Source organism: Prionailurus bengalensis, chromosome B3 (genome assembly GCF_016509475.1).
Source record: "Prionailurus bengalensis isolate Pbe53 chromosome B3, Fcat_Pben_1.1_paternal_pri, whole genome shotgun sequence".
NCBI classification, from domain to species: Eukaryota; Metazoa; Chordata; class Mammalia; order Carnivora; family Felidae; genus Prionailurus; species Prionailurus bengalensis.
In genome coordinates, this window is record NC_057355.1 from 64952063 (window position 1) to 64973850 (window position 21788).

Here is a 21788-nt window from a genome sequence, read left to right on the forward strand (position 1 = left end):
TCTAAGAAACAGGTCAAGCACTAGAGACCACAATCAAGAAGGCTATCATCCCTTGTAAGAGAATTTAGAAGGGATTACTGTGAGGAGAAACGGGAACAAACCGCTGCTACTGACTTCTAATTAAGACACTGCTCTAACTCCTGGTGGCCACACAAAGAACAACATGAAATTCTTGGGCTCCGGCAATACCTCCTACTTCCTTCCATGGCTCCTTTCCCAAGTCCTCATAGGCTGTTAGGTCTCTAAATTGGCCAGACTAAAACTAAACAAGCTTAAACAATTCTCTACTCCCTCAACTGGGTCTACCGAATTTGGAAAGGGACCCATACAAGTCTGAAGGAGTCTACCTCAATGATCTGAGAATTTAACAGCCATAAATCTTTATTAATCAACTCATACAGCAATACCTATATTACACAAAACCATTTAGAAACACAAGAATATTCCAAAACTTAATGATATTTGGAAAGCTTCAGCCTTTGAGTTGAAGTAAACCAAAGAGAGAGAGAAAGAGAGAGAGAGAGAGAGAGAGAGAGAAGGATATATAATATTTGAGTAATTTAATAAATAACGCTAAACTTTATAAATCCAAACATTTATACTACAGTGAATTGAAGCCTTTCAAAAGGCTATGGATATTAGAATAAAGCAAGGTCTCAAATCAATAACTGAAATTCCTCCCAAAGAACTAGAAAAACAGAGTAAGCAGAAGGAAGAAAATAATAATAAACAAGTAAGAATCAATCAATGAAAACAGAACAGAAAAAAAAGGAAACAAAATGCTGGTTTAAAAAAACACAATAAAATTGATAAATCTCTAGCAAGGCTGACAAATTAAAAATGAACATACAAATACCCAATTTCAAGAATGAAGCAAGTGACATCACCACTAAAGAGCTTGCAGCCTTTAAAAGTAAAATTGATAGATTAAGAACTTTACATTCATAAATTAGAAAATTTAGAAGAAATAAAACGATTCTTTGAAAACTGGATATTATCAAAACTCAGTCAAGATAAAGGATAACCTGAACTGTCCTATAACCATTAAAGAAATTCAATTTGCAATTAAAAGCTCTTAAAGAGATCTCTCTATACTGAGATGATTTAACTGGAGAATTCTACGAACTACTTAAAGAACTAACACCAATTTTTAACAATCTCTCCCAGAAAACAGAAAAATCACTTCCCAATTCATTTTATGAGGCCAGTATTACCTTGATACCAACACCAAAGATCATACCAAAAAAGAAAAGTACACACAAATACCTCTCATAACTTATACAAAATTCATTAATAAAATAGTAGCAAATTGGGGGGTGAGGGGGGGGAGGGCCAGGTGCCCTCATTCAGAAGAGCTGGCTCATCCAGAAGAGCATGTGACTCTTGATCTCAGGGTCATGAGTTTGAGTCCTAAACTGAGTATAGAGATCACTAAAAAAAAAAGTGGCAAATCAAACCCAATAATACACCATGACCAAGTGGGATTTATTCTAGGCAACAAGGCTGGGTCAACATTCAAAATCAATCAACATAATCTATCATATCAACAAGCTAAAGATATGATCATATAAACTGCTACACAAAAAGCATTCGACAAATTCTTACATGCATTTACAATAAAAAATATCAGCAAGTGAGAAATAAAAATTTTTTTTTTACCGTCTGTTTATTTTTGAGAGAGAGACAGAGTATGAGCCAGGGAGGGACAGAGAAAGAGGGAGACAAAGAATCTGATGGAGGCTCCAGGTTCCTAGCTGTCAGCACAGAGCCCGATGTGGGGCTCAAACTCACGAACCGTGAGATCATGACCTGAGCCAAAGTCAGATGCTCAACTGACTGAGCCACCCAGGTGCCCCTCTAAAAAAAATTTTTTTTTAATGTTTATCAGCAAGTTAGAAACAAAGGAGAATTATCTCAATTCATTAAAGAGAACTATAAAAAAAAACCTATAGTTAACATCATACTCAAGGGTAAAAGGCTGAATGTGTTTTCACTAAGATAAGAACAAGGCAAGGATGTACACTAATATCATTCTTCTCGAACACAGAACTGGAAGTTCTTGTCACTGCAATAATGGAAGAAAAAGAAATAAAAGGCACAGAGATTCAAAAGGAAGGAATAAAGCTGTTCAAATTTGTAAATGACATGATTATCTACATTTAAAACTCCTAGGGGCACTTGGGTAGTTGAGTCAGTTAAAGCAACCAACTCTTAATTTCAGCTCAGGTCACAATCTCAGGCTTGAAAGATTGGGCCCCTGTGGGGCTCCGCCCTGGGCATGGAACCTGCTTAAAATTTTCTCTCTCTCTCTCTCCCTCTACCCCTTCCCCTAGCTCCCCAGTCCCCACACGTACACATGCTCTCTAAATAAATAAATAAATAAATAAATAAATAAATAAATAAATAATCAATCCCAGAGAATCTAAAACCTCACAGGTCAGCAAAGTAACAGGATACAAAAATTAAACATCTCTCTATACAATAAGTATGCACTAATCAAAATTATGAACACATTACGTTTACAATTGTTCCAAGAAAAATAATACACTTAACAAAACAAATATAGGATGTTTATGCTAAAACTCACAAAATGCTAATGAAAGAATGCAAAGACCTTACTAGAGCCAAATCACATTCATGGCTTAGAATATTCAACATAGTAAAGATGTCAATTCTCCCCAAATTGACCCACAGGTTTAATATAATTCCTATCAAAATCCTAATACAGAATTTGTACATATAGGTTAAGATTATTCTAAAATTTATACGGAAAGGGGCGCGTGGGTGGCTCGGCTGAGCGTCCAACTTCAGCTCAGGTCATGATCTCATGGTTCTTGGGTTCAAGCCCCACATCAGGCTAGCAGCTGTCAGCACAGAGCCTGCTTCAGCTGCTCTATCCCCCTCTTTCTCTGCCCCTCCCCTGCTCATGCTCTCTCTCAAAAAAAAAAAATGTTAAAAAAAAAAGAGCTTCTGAAAAAAATATTTATATGGAAAGGCACTGACCTTTGAATAGCTAAATAATCTCAAGAAATAATAAAACCACCATCCAATACATGGCAGGGGCTGGGGGGGGGGCGGTGCTTACAATATTGTTATAGTAATACAATGTGTTATACTTACGGAGGGATAGACAAATAGAGTAAATGGTGCTGGAAAAACTGCACATTCATAGGCAAAAAAAAAAAAAAATCACCTTGATCCAAGTATCATATCTTATATAGAAATTAACTCAATTTGACCAAAGACTTAAATATAAAATGTAAAACTATAAAACTTTTTAGGAAAAAAACAGGATAAATCTTTGAGACTTAGGACAAGACAGGGAGTTCTTGGAATTGACACCAAAATCATGATCCATGAAAGGAAAAATTAATAAATTGAACATCATAAAAATATGAAAGTTTGCTCTGCAAAAGATCCAGTGAAGAAGATAAGAAGACAAGCTATGAACTGGGAGAAAATGTCTCCAAACCACATATCCCAACAAAAGACAAGTACCTAGAATATATAAAGAACTCTCAAAACTCAACATCAAAAAAAAAAAAATCAATAAGAAAAACAGGCAAAGGACATGAACAGATTTTTCACAAAACAAGGTACAAATAAGCACATGAAAATTTATTCAATATTATTAGCCATTCAATGAGAGCTCTCACTATATACCTACCAGAACGACTAAAATAAAAAAAATGTAACTACACAAGATGCTGGCAAGAATGCCAAGAAAAGTCTGGGATTGTTCACACACTGCATACATTGCTAGTGGAAATTTAACACTGTATTGCCACTCTGGGAAAAAAGTTTGGCAGCTTCTTACAAAAAACTATCATTCACTCAACAATTGCACTCTTCGTCATTTATTCCAGAGAAATAAAACTTAGATTGACAAAAAAACCTGCATGTGAATGTTTGGAACAGCTTTCCTTGTAAAAGCCCAAAATTGCAAACAGCATAGATGTCCTTCAGTGAGTCAATGGTTAAACAAATTTGGTACAAAGACATCACAGAATACTAGCCAACAATAAAAAGGAACAAACTATTGATACACTCAGCAACTTGGATGAACCCTCAGGGAACAACAGTAAATGAAAGAAAGGAGAAAAAAAAAAAAGCAAATACTTGTGATTCCAATTATATAACATCTTTTGAAATTACAACACTATAGAAATGGAGACCAGATGAGTGGTTGCCAGGCCAGGGAGGAGGTGGATGTGGTTATAAAAGAGTAACAGGAGGGAGGATTCCTGTGGTTACTAAATTGTTTTGTATCTTCTGTGGATGGTAAAACTGTATAGTCTTAAATACCAAAGTGAGTACAAGCAAAAGTAGGAAAATCTAAATATGATGGCTTGTATCAATGTGAATATATATTCTAATTGTGATTATATAAAGTTTTGCAAAATGTTACCAATGAGAAAACCGGGTAAAAGGTAACAGTATCTCTTCATATTATCCCTTACAACAGCAATTAATAATCTATGAGTGTCTAAATAAAAATATCAATTAAAACAGTCTATGGAACATCTGCAAAACTAGATTTCAGAAAAATGAATATCAACTTCTGGTGGCAGAACATAAGAGACATTAAAGATACTTCCTTGACATAATAAAGGACATCTCAAAGCAACAGCTAACATCATACTTTTATCTGTGCAACACTGGAAATTCCACTAAATTCACAAAGAAGCCAACATTAGCACCAACATTTAACATTATCCTCAAGTTCTAGTGAATGCTTACAAAAGGAAGGCAAGTTGCATGAATGAGCTTTACAGGATACCAGAAATGGGCGGGGGGGGGGGGGGGGGGGGAAGAACAATCATTTACAAGAGTCACAAATTTTTTGACATGCCCAGGAAAGAACTTAAATGAGTGTACCTATACCAAAAAAAAAAAAAAAAAAAGATAAATTGTTTAGTGTTCTGAATGAGCAAAAATATACCAATAAAAAAGGGTAAAAACAACCAATACGGGAAAAACAAGTATTAGCAGATATTAAACTCTACACAACACTAAAATAATTTATAAAGTGAAATATTCACTTAACCATCAACAGACCAGTGGAATTGAATAGGAACTAGTATGGATTGAATTCCATCCTTCTGAAATCTAGGAAGAAAGGTCTCGTTAGAAACTGAATCAGCGGGGGCAACCTGGGTGGCTCAGTCGGTTGAGCATCCGACTTTGGCTCAGGTCATGATCTCAGGGTCTGTGAGTTCGAGCCCTGCGTAGGGGTCTGTGCTGACAGCTCAGAGCCTGGAGCCTGCTTAGGATTCTGTGTCTCCCTCTCTCTCTGCCCCTCCCTCGCTCATGCTGGCTCGCGCTCTCTCTCTCTCTCTGTCAAAAATAAACAAACATTAAAAAAAAAAAGGGAAAAAAAAAAACCCAAAATCAGCTGGCATCTAGATCTTGGACTTTGCGGCCTCCACAACTGTGAGAAAATAAATTTCCACTGTTCAAGGCAACCCATTTATGGCATTTTGTTATGGATAAAATCTAAACCAAACCATCATACTTCACATCTTAAACTTAAAATGTCTAACAACACATAGAAGGCACCCAAATATCTGCTGATTAATTAAAAAATATCAATCAGCTAATCAATTAAAAGCATGCTACATTCATACACTGTATGCTACATACATACAGTGAGGAAATATTTATAAAGCTAATGAAGTCAGTAAGTTGGGATCAAAAAGTTTAGGTTTTAATTTAGCTATTAGAGAGGCTATTCGCTATTGTAACAGTTTAATCGCAGTTGGAAAATAAGAGAAAGGATGTGAAGTATATCACAATCAGATATAAAATAGAAACATGAAGCCAAGATAATCCTGATGAGCCTGAGAGACAAGATTAACCACTATAAATCAATCACTAAAGAATGAAGTACTACTTTAAAGCTAATAATTGAATAATAGGGTGCCTGGGTGGCTGAGTCGGTTAAGTGTCCAACTTTAGCTCAGGTCATGATCTCGTGGTTCATGAGTTCGAGCCCTACATCAGGCTCTGCACTGGTGATGTGGAGCCTATCTAAGATTCTGTCTCTGTTCCCCTCTCTCACTGCCCCTTCACCACTTGTACTCTATCTCAAACTAATACACTTAAAAAAAAATGAAACTGGGGCGCCTGGGTGGTGCAGTCGGTTAAGCGTCCGGCTTCAGCCAGGTCACGATCTCGCGGTCGGTGAGATCGAGCCCCGCGTCAGGCTCTGGGCTGATGGCTCAGAGCCTGGAGCCTGTTTCCGATTCTGTGTCTCCCTCTCTCTCTGCCCCTCCCCCGTTCATGCTCTGTCTCTCTCTGTCCCAAAAATAAAACAAACGTTGAAAAAAAAATTTTTTTTTTAAAAAATGAAACTAATAACTGAATAATAATGAGAAAGTATAGTATAGTCAGTAAAGAAATGCTAAAGCAAGTGTTAAGCTGAAGTTTTCTGAGAAGACAAAATAAAAGCAACCAGAATGGTGATATGGGACATACTGCAAATCTTAATTTTCAAGAAACAGCTATCACATGGCTCCAGAAGAAAGAGAATAGAAATGATAACAGGCAGGTTTTTTCCTTTTCAGGGAATATTGGCAATATTAAAGAATTAACTGTTGCAATACAACTGCTGGGACAAAGTCACAGAATTCATGGATATACAGAAAAGCCATTAACAGTACAATTTATTACCTTTTCAATGGAATGACAAAATGAATTGGTAATTTTGGACTACATGAATGTTATCATTATTAGCATTATTAGCATTTCTTCCAGTTCCAGGAAAACTATTGCCCAAGTTGCTTTCTCTAACTCAATTTTCCTATTTTTCCATTTGTGACTTACCTGTGACAATAAAAAGGAAATGTTCCTGCCATTATCATTTCCTCAAGACTAGCAAGCTGTCGGCCTACGTTCTCTATTCCACATAAACTCTTAACATGCTCTCTTTATAATTATCTAGTTAATGTAAAAGAGGGGAAGGCATTTCCATAAATTCAATGCATGCTTTTGGTGAATCACAAATAAAAAACTCAGCAAGGCAACATCATGGAAATGATTGCTTTGGGAAACAGGCAGATGAATTCAAGACCATAAAGAAGCAGTGACCAGATTATAAGTTCTTCTGTGTTGAAATAAAGAGACAGAATTGTATCTAGGAAATTTCTGGAAACTACTAAAGAAATATTAGACCCAGGTTTTAGAAAGTTCAGTATGATAAGCAATACAGAAGCTAGAAGTTAGGTAAAACTGGGCTATGAAAAAATATTAGGTCTTTACCTGCAGTAATACAGGACAGATAGAAGGTAAGTAGAGATGAAAAGGATGAAACAGAATCAAAACCAAAGAACACTTGTTTGAATAAATGGAAGAATCACTAACTCCTAGGTTTATGACTGCTATTGCTGCACAATGATACCATTCTCCAAATCCACAAAAAGCCCAAAATCTTACATAGCGTAGCTTAAAAACTCAGCCAAAAATACAGATTCATTCTACCTTAATGACACTCAAGATTTGAAAAGTCCAAACATATAAACTAAAATATAAGGCCTTGGGGTGCCTGGGTGGCTCAGCCAGTTAAGCATCTGGCTTCAGCTGAGGTCATGATGTCATGGTTCATGAGCTGGAACCCCCGTGTTGGGCTCTGTGCTGACAGCACAGATTCTCTGCTTGGGACTCTCTCTCTGCCCTTCCCCTGTTTGCTCTTGCTCTCTCAAAATAAATAATATATATATATATATTCTTTCTCTCTCTCTCTCTCTCTGCCCCTCTCCCTGACTCACATTCACTCTCTCTCTACAATATAAAAATTTTCGGGGTACCTGGGTGGCTCAGTCAGTTGAGCGATCGACTTCAGCTCAGATCATGATCTGTTTATGGGTTTGAGCCCCACATTGGGCTCTGTGCTGACAGCTCAGAGACTGGAGCCTGCTTCAGATTCTGTCTTCCTCTCTCTCTGCCCTTCCCCTACTCCTCTCTGTCTCTCTCTCAAAAATAAACAAACATTAAAAAAGAAATTGTTTTAATTTTAAATATAAGGCCTTATTCAAAGAGAAATCTTCACTCAAATGTTACCTACCTTTTCTCACTAACATCTTCCTTGGTTATTCAATCTAAAATTTTAACATACCTTCCTACAAAATACTCCCTATCTCTTTTTCCCTGTTTTATTTTTCCCCTTAGCACTTAGAACTCTCTTGCATATTATGTACTTCACTTATTTATTATACTATTTCTTCGTCCCTCACCAGAAGGTACACTGCCTTAAAAACTAGGACTTCTTTGTTCATTTACATATCCCCAGTGCCTAGAACAGTGTCCAGCACACTGAGTACCACTCAAGAAATATCTGTTATACAAAAGACTCACTTTTAAAAAGGGAATATTCCCTTTTAATAATGTAGGATTGATTAAGCCAAAACTCAGCATATACTGGCTACTGAAATATGAATGAGAGTGGTTTGAATGACTGACAAGAAAAATTTAGACTGGATTACAAAGGAAAATAGTAAGAAAGATACTAAAGCCCAAAGGAGTCTAGTGAAAATGGGAGAAAAACCAGAGGTATAAAGTGAGAGAAAAAGCATGACACTGTAAGAGCAAGAAAAGGGGAATCCAACAGAAGCGACAGTTAATTGTAAAATTCCTCAAATAGAACGGTTTTGAGTAAGAACCAGACCCAGAAAGTAGGCTGCTGAAATGAAGACCAGAAGGTCAAGACTATGCAAAGGAGAGCAGCCAAGAATGATGACGAGGCTCAGATGTGGAAAGGTTGGCTAAGGGAAGGAACTGCTACACTGGACAGAGGACAATGAGCTAGAGGGCAGTGAGCTGAGTCGTACTGTGTCATCAGCAGCACTTAAATACATGGCTGACAGAATATTCTGTAAGGGGAATACAGAACAGTAAAAATGCTGAACCATCTCTACTCCCACTGGCACTTTCTAACTCTGTGATATTATGGTGAATAGAACCAGTATCTTTCAAGAGACTGAGCTGCTGAATCCTCAGGGGAAAGCTTGTTAATGCAATGGGTTTTCAGTGGAGGAGAAGTTCTGTACAAGGACGGAGGTTTCATAACGGAATAATTCACAGAGGTGCACAGTGGGCAAAGCTAAGCAGAAAATTGCTCTGTACTTTTATAAAGTTCAATCCAAGGTAGAAAGATGAGACCTGATCTTCTAAGGTTTCCAATGGTGCAGAGTGGGTAAGTCTCATTTTCTAAAAAGCCCCTGCTGTGTTATAACTACTTTATTTTCTTCCTAGGAAACAAATACTCTAAAATCTTGGTTTAGGCTCTAGTAAAGAAACCCCAATTTATCAATGTCTTTTTAAACAAGAGAATCATTATCTTATAGACATTTTCATTTTTACAACCATTTTTATCCAAAACCTAGTAACTTATTAATTCAAAAAACAATTCCTTAAGTCTCTGATGAATTCTTAAAACCTGAAATGTTTCTATTTCTCCTTTCCTCTTTTTAATATTACCTTTGTCACTGTTTATAAGGTATCTATCTTCTAACTTTGCTTTGATACAGCACTTTGATAACAGTGCCTTTTTCTTGTTTCCACAGAATGTTTTAGGTAATCCAGATGTCCTACTTTACCTTTCTATACAGCCTACCCTATTTCTTGTTATATCTTTGTACATCACATGCTTTCAACAGTGTAACAGCTTTAAACTAGTAACTTCATAGTATTTTTATTATTTACCACATAAACTTAAGAATAGCTAATTAAAAATCCCATGGCAATTAAAAACCGTGTTTAGTAATAAATATTTTAGCAAATATTAAATATTATTACTGACAGTTTATTCAGGTAGTTATAAAGATTCTAAAGGTATATTAGAATTCAGTATTCCAATTTAAATATCGCATGCAATTCAGCTAAAAACAATCAAATAATATAATCTATACATATGGTAAATACTCTGTAAAAATGTTTACCTATGAAACAGAAGTGTGATACTAACAGAGAAGGGTCACTATATCTATTGAAAACTGAATGCAAAGAGAAAGCTTCTATCACGGGAAATGTGAAGCTCCATAGTGAGGATTATCTATACAAATTAACAGTTGAATTTTAGTCGGTATTTTAAAAAACGTGATCCAAGATACCACTAACCTGTCTTGAAGAAATCAAAATTTAGGAAGAAATGGAAGATACAATTCACATAAATGGAAAAAGCAGTTCTGAGAATCCATCACTGCCAAATACTATTCCATCCATCCCCAAGTGTCTGGGAGAAATAATACCTTCATTATCTTAGACTACAGCACCGAAGCCTAGAGCTTCTTTTGAATGTATTCTCAATCACCAAAAAAGTATGAAAGTCAATGTAGAACAGAACTTTCCAACTTTTTCCTTAGGCATACTTAGGAAAGTAACATTTGTTTTTTGTTGTTGTTGTTGTTTTTTAATCTTTATTTTTGAAGAGAGAGAGAGAGAGAGAGAGAGAGAGAGAGAGAGAGATAGAGATACAGGGTATGAGCAGGAGCAGAGAGAGGGAGACACAGAATCCGAAGCAGGCTCCAGGCTCTGAGCTGTCAGCACGGAGCCCGACACGGGGCCCGAATTCACAAACCGCAAGATCATGACCTGAGCCAAAGTCAGCGGCTTAACCGACAGAGACACCCAGGCGCCCTGAAAAATAACATTTGTAAGGCAACAAGGGAAGATGAGGAGCTGCTGGTGGTGAAGAAACAAGCAGCCTGGAAGCTCCTGCCACTTTTACCTAGTCATGCACAGCACACAGGTGGAGAAGCTTAATTCAGGATATCAAAGGGTAGCCTGAGAAATTCTACCTTTGTAAGCATTGTAAACACAGGCAAGTTATAGGTAAGCATTATAGGAAATAATTTAAGTCAGACTAAAACAAATACCATATGATTTCACTCATATGTGGAACTTAAGAAACAAAACAGATGAACACAGGGGAAGGGAAAAACAAAAAGAGAAGGAAGCAAACTGTAAGAGACTCTTAACTATAGAGAACAAGCTGAGAGATGATGGAGGGAGGTGGGCAGAGGATAGGCTAAATTGGTGATGGGTATTAAAGAAGGCACTTCTGTTGAGCACTGGGTAATATATGTTAAGTGATGAATCACAAAATTCTACTCCTGAAACCAGTATTACACTATACTGTAAACTTACAAAAAATGGGAAATATTTTCTGATATCTCTGAATGAAATGAATGAACCAATGAAGTGGTACTGACCTAATTACACAAAATATTTCCTTCCTGAAAAAATCCCAATCAGCCTACTCTTTATTTGTGCTCCCTTTCTTGTGTAGGGAAAAAAAAGTGAAATATAACTCTTTGAGAAGTACAAGAAGACATTTTTAGTACAAGTCATGGTAAATCAAAGCCTGGAAAAAAATCTCCTACCAGAGTACTTTTACGCTTGAGACAAGCTATCTTCTTCACTATTGTTACCAGTATTCTGACCTACTAAAATTCATCCAAAGTAGAAGATGCTAAGATGTGAACCATATAAAAAATGGGTACAGAACAGTTTTTACCAAATATCTTTTATATGATTAACTGTTGCATGAAGACAACAGTAACATGTAGTTTACTTACCAACAAGGATTTTAAAAAGAACTATTAACTTGGGAAGAATTTTGCAAACTTACAGACTCAACAGTCATAAGGTACTACTTCTCTAGAGCATGAAACTAGAACCCAGAAAAATGCATTAAAATAAAACCAACCAATAAAAGTATCTACAGATATGAACATTAATGATCCCCAAATGCAGTGATAATGAAAAAATACATAGCTTCAGAAGGATCTTGGTCAGATATGTACTACCCAGGAGAGGGGACCAAATAATCTACTTACTTCAATTCTCCGTCCCATTTGTCTTGAGATTCCAAAAGACTTTGCTATTTTCAACGTATAACCACGCATTATTGCTTCTGTTTTTGATCATACAAGTCCCCATAACCTAAAACTCTTTACTATAGCTAATCCCAAAGGAAAAATGGCAACCCTCCAACTGAAAAGTAATTTTTCTTTCGTGTCTACATAGAGATTTATTTATCATCCCTGTCTCACAAATAACAAGTTTCCTCTAGGTGAAATGATTAGGTAAAACAACAGATGTTCTGAATCCTAGGTTAGTGCTGCTATCAGAAAAACCTATTTTTTTTGTTAGTCCATTAAGATTCTATACCCTAGGACTCAGGCGCTCAAATTAAGTACTAACATAAGGAAATAAGTTTGTGTTCTTTCTGAATCCCAGTTTTATTCTCACTAGCTTTCTGTCAAAGCAACACTCTCAGCAACCACCTAATCCATTAATCTGAGCGAACTCTGACCAGCTTCACTCCTAGTTACGTAGATCTGATCCCGTATTTAATTATCGTAAACTGTTCATCTTCATTAATGTAACTAATATTCTGTTTCACTCTGAGATATCTTTTCTCTATTTTACATCTAGGTCATCTTTTCCTTGTTTCATGCTTTTTCTAGCAAACTTTTTTCTCCAATTCTTTCTCCACCTTTGACTTGTCTTCTCTTTTTCTATCTTTACTATTAAAACATGTCTTAAATCTTCACTACCACACTCAGTTCCTAAAATCTACAGCTTCTCTTCCAACAACATCCCTCAGTTATCATTAGCTCAGACAAGAAGCATAAACTCCAGGACAGGTCACCAAAGCCTCTTTCATAGAAGTTTACAAGACTTATTTTAAATACGCATTAGTATATGCCATCCACCATCTTATCCAAAGTAAAAACAAACCACTTTTAAATATTTAAACTTTTAGAGATGACATGTTAAATTTCCTATATACACTGATGACTTCAACTGGGGTTTCCTACAATCCTTAAACCACATTCCGGTTAATTGAGATACACAGTCAGGAATGTGAATCATAAACTCAAAAAACTAGAGTTGGAAGGCTTTCAAGAAGATTTAGGGTAACTCACCATTTAACTGAGGCAGAAACTGGGGCACAGACAAGTTAGGCAACTCTCTAAATTACTAAAATATTTTAGTAGTAAAAAATATCCAGAAACCAAAATTAAAAGTAGATTTATTCAAAACGCTCATGTATGAAAGAATTATTTGGAACTTAAAACACATTCTCAAGGGAGATAACATTATTGATGCTAAATGGGCTCACAAAACAGTCCACAATTACATATTTAAAGGGAACTCAAGTTATTTTCAAGAGTCTTGGAAATTTTTGGCATTTTATTCTCATTTTGCTTCTAAGTATATGCTTTCCTTTTGCTTGATACAGAAATGACATTAACATTACTCAGCTTCTCAGATACAACTGCAGTTGTTTTCTGGCTCACAAACGAACAAAGGAGAAAGAGCTTTCCACACCAATTAAAAGAGAGTAAATATCTAACATTATCCAAGTTGAGATTCAAATTTTAAAATACACAGATGTAAGAAAACATTCATCTGCGCGGAAGATGTAGTATTAAAATCAAGGCTGGCAACCAGGTAGTCTTATGTGCCTAGGGTAACTAGATTAATAGAGAATGAAGAGAAAGAACCTGAGAAAAGAATCCAGGGTAGGAGCCAGTAAAATATTCTGTAAGGGTCGAGATACTTATGCTCTCTGCTGCAACTGTTCAATTTTGTCATTGTAATATTAAAGCAGTCATAGACAAATGAAAATGAATGAGCTAGGCTATGTTCCAATAAAACTTCACTTTCGGATACTTAAATTTGAATTTTATATAATTATCATGTGTCACAAAATGATTACTCTTCTTCAATTTTTTTTCAGTCATTAAAAATGTAAAAACCAGGGGCACCCGGGTGGCTCGGTCAGTTAAGCATTCAACTCTTGACTTTGACTCATGGTTTTTTGAGTATGGACCCCGTATCAGGCTCTGCACTGACAGTGTGGAGCCTGCTTGGGATTCTCTCTCGCCCCCTTTCTCTGCCCCTCCCCTGCTTGCTCTCTATCTCTCACTCAAAATAAACAAAAATAAACTTTAAAAAAATGTTAAAACCATTCTGAACTCATGGGCCATACAAATACATAGCAGGCCTGGATATTCCCTGGGCACTTTAGTTTGTCAACCACCAGTCTATGGAAGAAAGAGTGGGAAAGAAGGAAAGGCAGTGTGTACCTAGTTTAATAACTGTGTGGACTATTCATGAATACTTTTGCATTAAATCTAATTAAAAATTGCATCTCCCTTCTAACATATATATATTAACGAGTCCCAGTTGGCATATTTCACTATCTTTAACATTTAAAGAACTTAGAAACATAATCACTGATCCAGGACAAAAATAATTCTCATAAATAACGTTACACTCAGCAAAACTTTAAGTAGATAATTCAATCTATAGAACCTTAAAATTATATCAACAGATACATTATTCATTACCATTTTGTCCCTGAGTCGCTCTCCACGGATAAAAAAGTCAGCGCAGCCATTCTCTTCCTGGTGAGGGACTTTGAAGACAGTGACGCAGCTTAGTCCACTCCCTCCAAGTGGTAACCATCCACCACTTGAGTCATCCCGGGTCATCACCACAGCTCGCACTCGTGCATAACTATTACTAAAACAGATGCAAAGATTTGAAATTAGGTTTTCCATAAACAAGAAAAAGCCAAGCTGTCAGTCTTATTTGAGAAACCAAAGACCACATTAGTTAATGTGTGGTAACTAATATGTTTCCTACTTCCATGATAGTCCACAAGGTAATCATTTGAAAGAGGTAAAAAACCCACAAACTAATTTAAAAGGTTAACCCTTATTCTGTAGCCCAACGTTACAATAAAAGACTACAGATCTCTTATTTCAATTTGTCATCTGAGTACCTCCAGCACATCTATATGATGGTCACAGAACAAGTTATAAAGGACCCCAAACACAAATATTGTCAAACTACACAGGCCACCATCAAACTTGTCTATTTTCCACCTGCTGCAAAAAACAACCAGGACAAATTACTGCTATATTTTAGTACATAAAATGTGACATCTCTAAGTATCTAACATTTCTAGATTATTAGTTCTTCTAACTAGGAATCTACATCAGACAAATCATATAAAGACAAATGTTCTGTTTCAGCAACTAATCAAGCAAAGTCATGCCCCAAAACTTTTCATGCCCTCTTTTTAGCAGACTCTACTCTAACGAGACCACACTCTAGTTCTAGCCAGAATCATTTCCCAATATTAACCACAACTGTTCTTTACATAAAACCTAAGAAATATGTTTCATATACTAATATTCTAGACTACTGACATCTAAGCATTTTAGTTCCAAACTTTTAATATAGTAATTAGTAGTGAAACCCTTTCTAAAAGTAGTACACCCTGATGACTTCCGGGAAAACTGTATTAAGGGTGCCTGGGTGGTTCAGTTGGTTAAGCAACTGATTCTTGATTCTGGCTCAGGTCATGACCTCACAGTTGTGAGACTGAGCTCTTCATTGGGCTCTGCAATAAGCGTGGAACCTGCTTGATATTCTCTCTCTCCCTCTCATACTCTCTCAAAATAAATAAACTTAAAAAATTTTTATTAATAGAACGTAAATGTGTGTTGGTTATTATGCATCTCAGTTGAGGCTCTATGTGACAATTCTGTGCTACTTCATGTCTTTGCATGTTCTTAGTGTTACGTTGCCAGGTGTCCTTTCTGCTGTCCTAGTGATTGGCTGAAATCTCCCCCTAGCTTTTGTTTAACTTTGCAGATTTATTTTGTTGAGGTATACTATAACATACAGATCTTCGATATAAAATTCAACAATTTCTGACAAATGTACACATCTACATTTAACCAACACAATAAACAAGATATAGAACACTGTCATAACTCCAGAAAATTTCCTGAAGTCTCCTACCCACCAAATAAGCAGAACCACTGTTCTAGTTCTAAAAAATACATTACTTTTGCCTGTTATCGGCCTTCAAATGCATGTAATCAAACAGAATCCCCATTTGTACCTTTTTGGTGTGACTTAATTTGACTCATGCTATTGTATTAGCAGTTCATTTTTACTGCTACACAGGCCTCTCACTGAACGAACGGATCACAATTCATTCATACTTTCTTGTATTGATGGACACTTGGATTGTTCCTAGTTGTTGGCTATTATGAATAAAGCTGTTATACAACTATTCTTGTACAAGTCTTTTTGTAGACATAGGTTTTCATTTCTATTATGGAATGGAACCGATGGATCACAGGACAGTACATTTAACTAAAGAAGAAGCTAACAAACTTTTCCAAGGTGGTGTTACCATCATACATTCCCATGAGTAACGTACTATGATTTCAGTTGCTCCACATCCTTGCTAACATTTGGTGTTTTCACACTTTTAAATTATACTCATTGTAGTGAGTTTACAGTGGTAACCCACTGTGGTTTTAGTATCAATTTCCCTGATGATTCACTGTATTGAACAACTTTTCATATGGCTATTGGCCATTTATACGTCACCCACTTTTTACATCCTTGGTTATTTTTTATTATGCTGTTTTTTATTATTGATTTTTAGAAGTTTTTATATGTTCTTGACACAAGTCTTGTGTCAGAAAACTCTAACTTTTAAAGCTTCACTGTGTTGTGGTTGAGTGAGGAGTCTAAAGTCAAACTGTCACAAGCTGGATCCTGGCTCAGCAACTTACTAGCTGTGTGTCCTTAAGACAGTTACTATATCCATCTTTAATAAATGTAAACAGTGCCTAATACATAAGGAACGATATATAAGTACTAATTATTATTACTAAAACAAAGAATTTAAAATTGTAGCAGTCATCCTGGTACTTCAGAGCCAGGAAGGACCTGAGAAAAAATAAAATTTACAGAGTCAACCATAATTCTCTACTATTGGAGTCAAACTAATACTTTAAGGGAAGCGCTACAAGTCTTTACCTTTATAAGCAACTGTTCTAAGTTTTTTATTATTCAGTTATTGAGAGGCTCTGTTCTTGTCTGGGTCCCATGCTTCCCAATCTTCAACTCAGAGAACTAGTCAAAGGACGTATGAGGGCATAAAGTTTGGTCTAACAGAGGGTAGCAAATTGAAATTCTCCTCTTTGGATGGGCTAGAACAAGTGCCTCTACTATAAATAATCATGACATGGATACCAAGAAGCCAGGGAAGCTTGTTACACGGAGAACCAACTTGGAGGGCTAGAATCAATACTAGACAAAGGTCATCTGGTCTGTCAAGAATTTATCCTAAGGATATCTCAGAAGCACAGCACATAATTTAGACATATTAGGTTCAGATTAAATGTCTCTGAACAGAACTCATCATTTAAAGGTCAACATGTTTGAAGTTCAGTGAAGTCATAAAGGTAGAACTTGGGTCAAAACCAAAATTCTAATTCCCAAGAAGCATTTAAGTATTTATTTTACTACAGGATCCTGACTCTTCCTTCTTATGTAATTATGTAGTAAACTGAGAAGTTAAAGAATTTTACCCTAGGTTCCACAAGACTTAGAAAACCCAAGTTGTGAAACAACCCCTTCTGAAGCTCAGGGTATATTTTGACTTTAGAGTATGCAAATAGTTATCCTCTTTAGGGCATAAACTCTTACTTTTTCATCTTTGAATCTTACATTTACAATTTCTATAATGCTTCTCAGATTTTATACGTTAAAGATATAAAAATGTGGGGCGCCTGGGTGGCGCAGTCGGTTGAGCGTCCGACTTCAGCCAGGTCACGATCTCACGGTCCGTGAGTTCGAGCCCCGCGTCAAGCTCTGGGCTGATGGCTCAGAGCCTGGAGCCTGTTTCCGATTCTGTGTCTCCCTCTCTCTCTGCCCCTCCCCCGTTCGTGCTCTGTCTCTCTCTGTCCCAAAATTAATAAACGTTGAAAAAAAAATTTTTTTAAAGATATAAAAATGTGTGTAAAAAAGATTAGAAAATATAAAAACCCCAAGTAGTTATTTTAGGATGGTGAAGTTAGGTATTTTTCTTTCATTTCTGTTTCTTCAAAAATTATCTTATAATTACTATTTATAAATTAAAAGTAACATAATATAGAACTTACATTTTAAGCATATCTTGGCTCTACTGAAGATGCTGTAAAATTTTAGAATGTTCTCTTTAATGATATATGAATATATATTTTTTTAAAAATAAGTATCCCTGGGTGCCTGGGTGGGTCAGTCAAATAAGCATCCAACTCTTGATTTCAGTTCAGATCCATGATCTCAGGGTCACGGGGCACTCAACAGGGAGGCTGCTTAAGATTTTCTCTCTCCCCACCCTCACTCCTCCCCCTTTTACTCTAAAATGTAAATAAATAAATAAATAAATAAATAAATAAATAAATAGCCCTACCATAATTTCCTTTGGCACCCCAATTACCTTTTTTTTTCTACTTTATAAAGTCCCACCTAGAAGGGATGTGTTCTCCTTCCTAGGAAAATCAGATAAAATAAAGATCTCTTCAGTCGAAGAATAAGGTTGCCTGATTCATTGTTCATCTTAATACAGTAAGTTTTAAAGCTAACCAGAAACTTATATACACTTTTTTAAATTTCATGCTTTCAACTATACCAAATATGTCACTGTTTCCCTTATCTATTCAAGCTGATCTTTCAAGCTTTAAAGTATTCCAGAAACTTGTATCAATAAATCTGTACTCCCCATACCACAGTCTTCATCAGTTTATAACTTAACAATTCAGCTTCCAACTTCAAGACCTAAGACTAGAATACTTACCATACAATTTTTCAAGTTGTTCAATAAACGTGTGGGGTGGTTATGTGTGGGGTTTTTTTTTGGGGGGGGGGGAGGGTGTTTTTCTTTTTTTAGACCTTCCTGCCAAGGTTAATCTTTTCACATGTGCTTTTAATTCTCATAGTCTCTTTGCCTTCAAATGTCATTAACTAAATAAAAGTAGCAATTCTTTTGTCTAAAATATGCATCTACACCTAAAGACTAATGGCAGCTCTTACAAACTATCATATCTGCTGTGTAGCACAATAAAATTTGTACTTGTCACCTCCTCCTTAGATAAAAATGGCTTTAGAGCAAGGAACCAAATTGTTTCATTACATTTGAAACAGTAATAAACATTTTCCCCTGATTATGTCAACAATAGAAGCCCATTCTAGTAAATGTGGAAAATAAAGAAAAATAGTATTTGCCATCATGGAGTTAAAATGAAAGAACTTGTTGGTTACTCTCTGTGTGTACCGTATTTGTAATCTGTTAGTCTATCAGTTTGAGACAACAGCCATTTACAATGACAATTTATTCTTACTGGTAAGAATGCAGCAATTTCACTCTTGAGCTTCTTTAATACTTAGTTGAAAGGCCCTTGTGACTGATCTAAAAAAGTCAAATCTGACAATAATTAGTTCTTTAATTTTTTAAAATACTTCAAACTAAAGCTCTATTCTTCCCTTTGGTAGTGGACTACATAATAACCACCTTTCAGCCTAGCTTTCACTCTAATGAAGTGAAGAGGCTCTTATTGTAAAACATTGCTGGGTTTCCTTTATTTTATTCAATATCTAAATTGTATCTCAATTGCTAATCTCTGATCTCATCTGAACAACTGTATCAAATATATCCTTTCAGCCGTAGTCAGTGAATTAAACAACTAATGTACAAGTCCAGGTGAGAAGTAATGTTGGATTGGCCTTGGGTGATAATAATGAACACAAGAAGAATGGACTGATTTGGGTCTATTTTGGAGAAAGCCAGGAGGATTTATTGATGTGGTTAGTAAGTGCTCTAAATTATCTAAAATTCTTAGTCACCATGACCTTTATTTTCTAGAATTTTCAACTGGTATTTTAGTAAAGTTAAAGGCAAAAGAAGAAGACCAAACATGAAGATAAATTTTGCCTCTCTTATATTGATCCATATAGTTTCTTCTAAAATAGCAGTACTGTATTATACACAACCAGAATAACTTTAAAGTCATACTTGATTGAATTTTGTGGTAAATGCCTATTATGGTTGCATTTTCACATGTGCACACTGGCAAAAATATTTCATACCAAATCAGGGGTACAGTTACAGAAAATTCTACAAGCCCTAATAGTTTTAACTGTCTAATAAGCAAAATGTCCTTGGCTTAAAAATGTCCTTCTTTTTTAGTTTCTTTTCTCCCTTGTAGAATACTCTTGTTCTGTTATTACCAAGCCTATTATACATGCACCCAACTGTCTTCTTGTTCTCTTCATTCTTTCTATACCATCTCTAATGTTCAACTGAGTTGTCTTTCTTCTATTGACTTACATAAATTCTTTTTATTACAGATGCTAATCCTTTGTCAGTTAACGTGAATTATAACTATATTCTGATCTGTGGCTTCTTTTATTTTTTTAATGTCTTCCAAACAACAAAGCTTTTATTTTACCATGGTCAAATGTATTTCTTTTCCTTTATAATTGCGCTGGTGACTTTCTGTAAGATATCATACATACCTGTTTTAAACCTCTTACATCCTTTGAAGAGATAAAACTTTTTCTTTTTAAAGTCATTTAAGTGTACAGAATTCTCTATTTTCTGCTAAAGTAAAAAACTGCTTAAAATCAACATGTCTGGCAGAGCAAATATTCATGTATGTGCTGAATTATAGCCCACACTAGTCTTCTACCATTGGCCAGAAATTAAATGCAATTTGGTCTTTGTTTCTCAGCTATTTATGGTTTTGTTTCCACTGAGCATGGCGACCAGGTCTTCAAAGCTGCTGTAATAGTGCTGGTGAACTGAAACCTACTTTTATAATTTCTTTTTGTATCTAGGATCCACTCTGGTCTAGCATGGATTTGTACCAGAAAATTTACCCATCCCTTTCCTAAACTTAACGCAACCTCTAAACATTCCTACCTTTACATGCTTTAACACTTCCAGGTGTAGCTTTAGTCTTTTTTTTAACTTCACCTATATATTTAACATTACTTCAAAACAGGGCTCAATTATATTTTCACCAAAAAAACTGCCAAATTATTACAAGGATATTGCCAATATACATCATTTATTCCTTACCTAAGAAGTCTCCTACTTAAAAAGGATGTTTAATATACATTTACAAAGCTTGAAAATACAGAAAAAGATATATGACAAGGGGAGACTGTGGCTAGGGTTTACTTAGACAATTCTGACAAAGTACAACAAATTTTACATACTAAAGTATCTTAATAAACATATTTATATAGACAATTCTGATTATTGCTTTGTCACAATACCATGCATACCTGCCATATAAGCTAGGAAATGCAGTCTATATTTCCAGGCAACCATGTGCCCATCTAAAAACAGGGTACATGGGGCGCCTGGGTGGCGCAGTCGGTTAAGCGTCCGACTTCAGCCAGGTCACGATCTCGCGGTCCGTGAGTTCGAGCCCCGTGTCAGGCTCTGGGCTGATGGCTCAGAGCCTGGAGCCTGTTTCCGATTCTGTGTCTCCCTCTCTCTCTGCCCCTCCCCCGTTCGTGCTCTGTCTCTCTCTGTCCCAAAAATAAATAAAAACGTTGAAAAAAAATTTAAAAAAATAAAAATAAAAACAGGGTACACTATTACTAAAGAAAAACAGAAAAAATATGCAGTCTCTGGCAGAAAGATAATAGAAACAATGACAAATAAAGACTTAAGACCATGGAACCAAACTGCTCTCAGAATGAAGTACAGAGGTATGGTAGGATGGGACAGTAGAGAAGAAAGGAGAGAGAAACAGAGAGGAAGAAAAGGCAGACAAAAAAAGGAAAGTATTTTAGAAATGGGAAGTTTAGGGGGCGCCTGGGTAGCTCAGTTAAGCGTCCAACTTCTGCTCAGGTCATGATCTCACAGTTCAGGGGTTCAAGCTCTGTGTCCGGCTCTGTGCTGACAGCTT

The 21788-nt window shown here is 36.0% G+C and overlaps 1 protein-coding gene across 2 annotated transcripts in view; it reads right to left on the reverse strand.

Moving 5' to 3' along the window:
* Positions 1–21788, reverse strand: part of SPRED1 (sprouty related EVH1 domain containing 1) — a 141269-nt gene that overhangs the window by 59331 nt on the left and 60150 nt on the right. For both annotated transcript variants that reach the window (XM_043555690.1, XM_043555689.1), the window contains exon 2: positions 14361–14535. In XM_043555690.1, coding sequence (XP_043411625.1) covers positions 14361–14535 — 175 coding nt within the window. The remainder of the gene's footprint in view (positions 1–14360; positions 14536–21788) is intronic.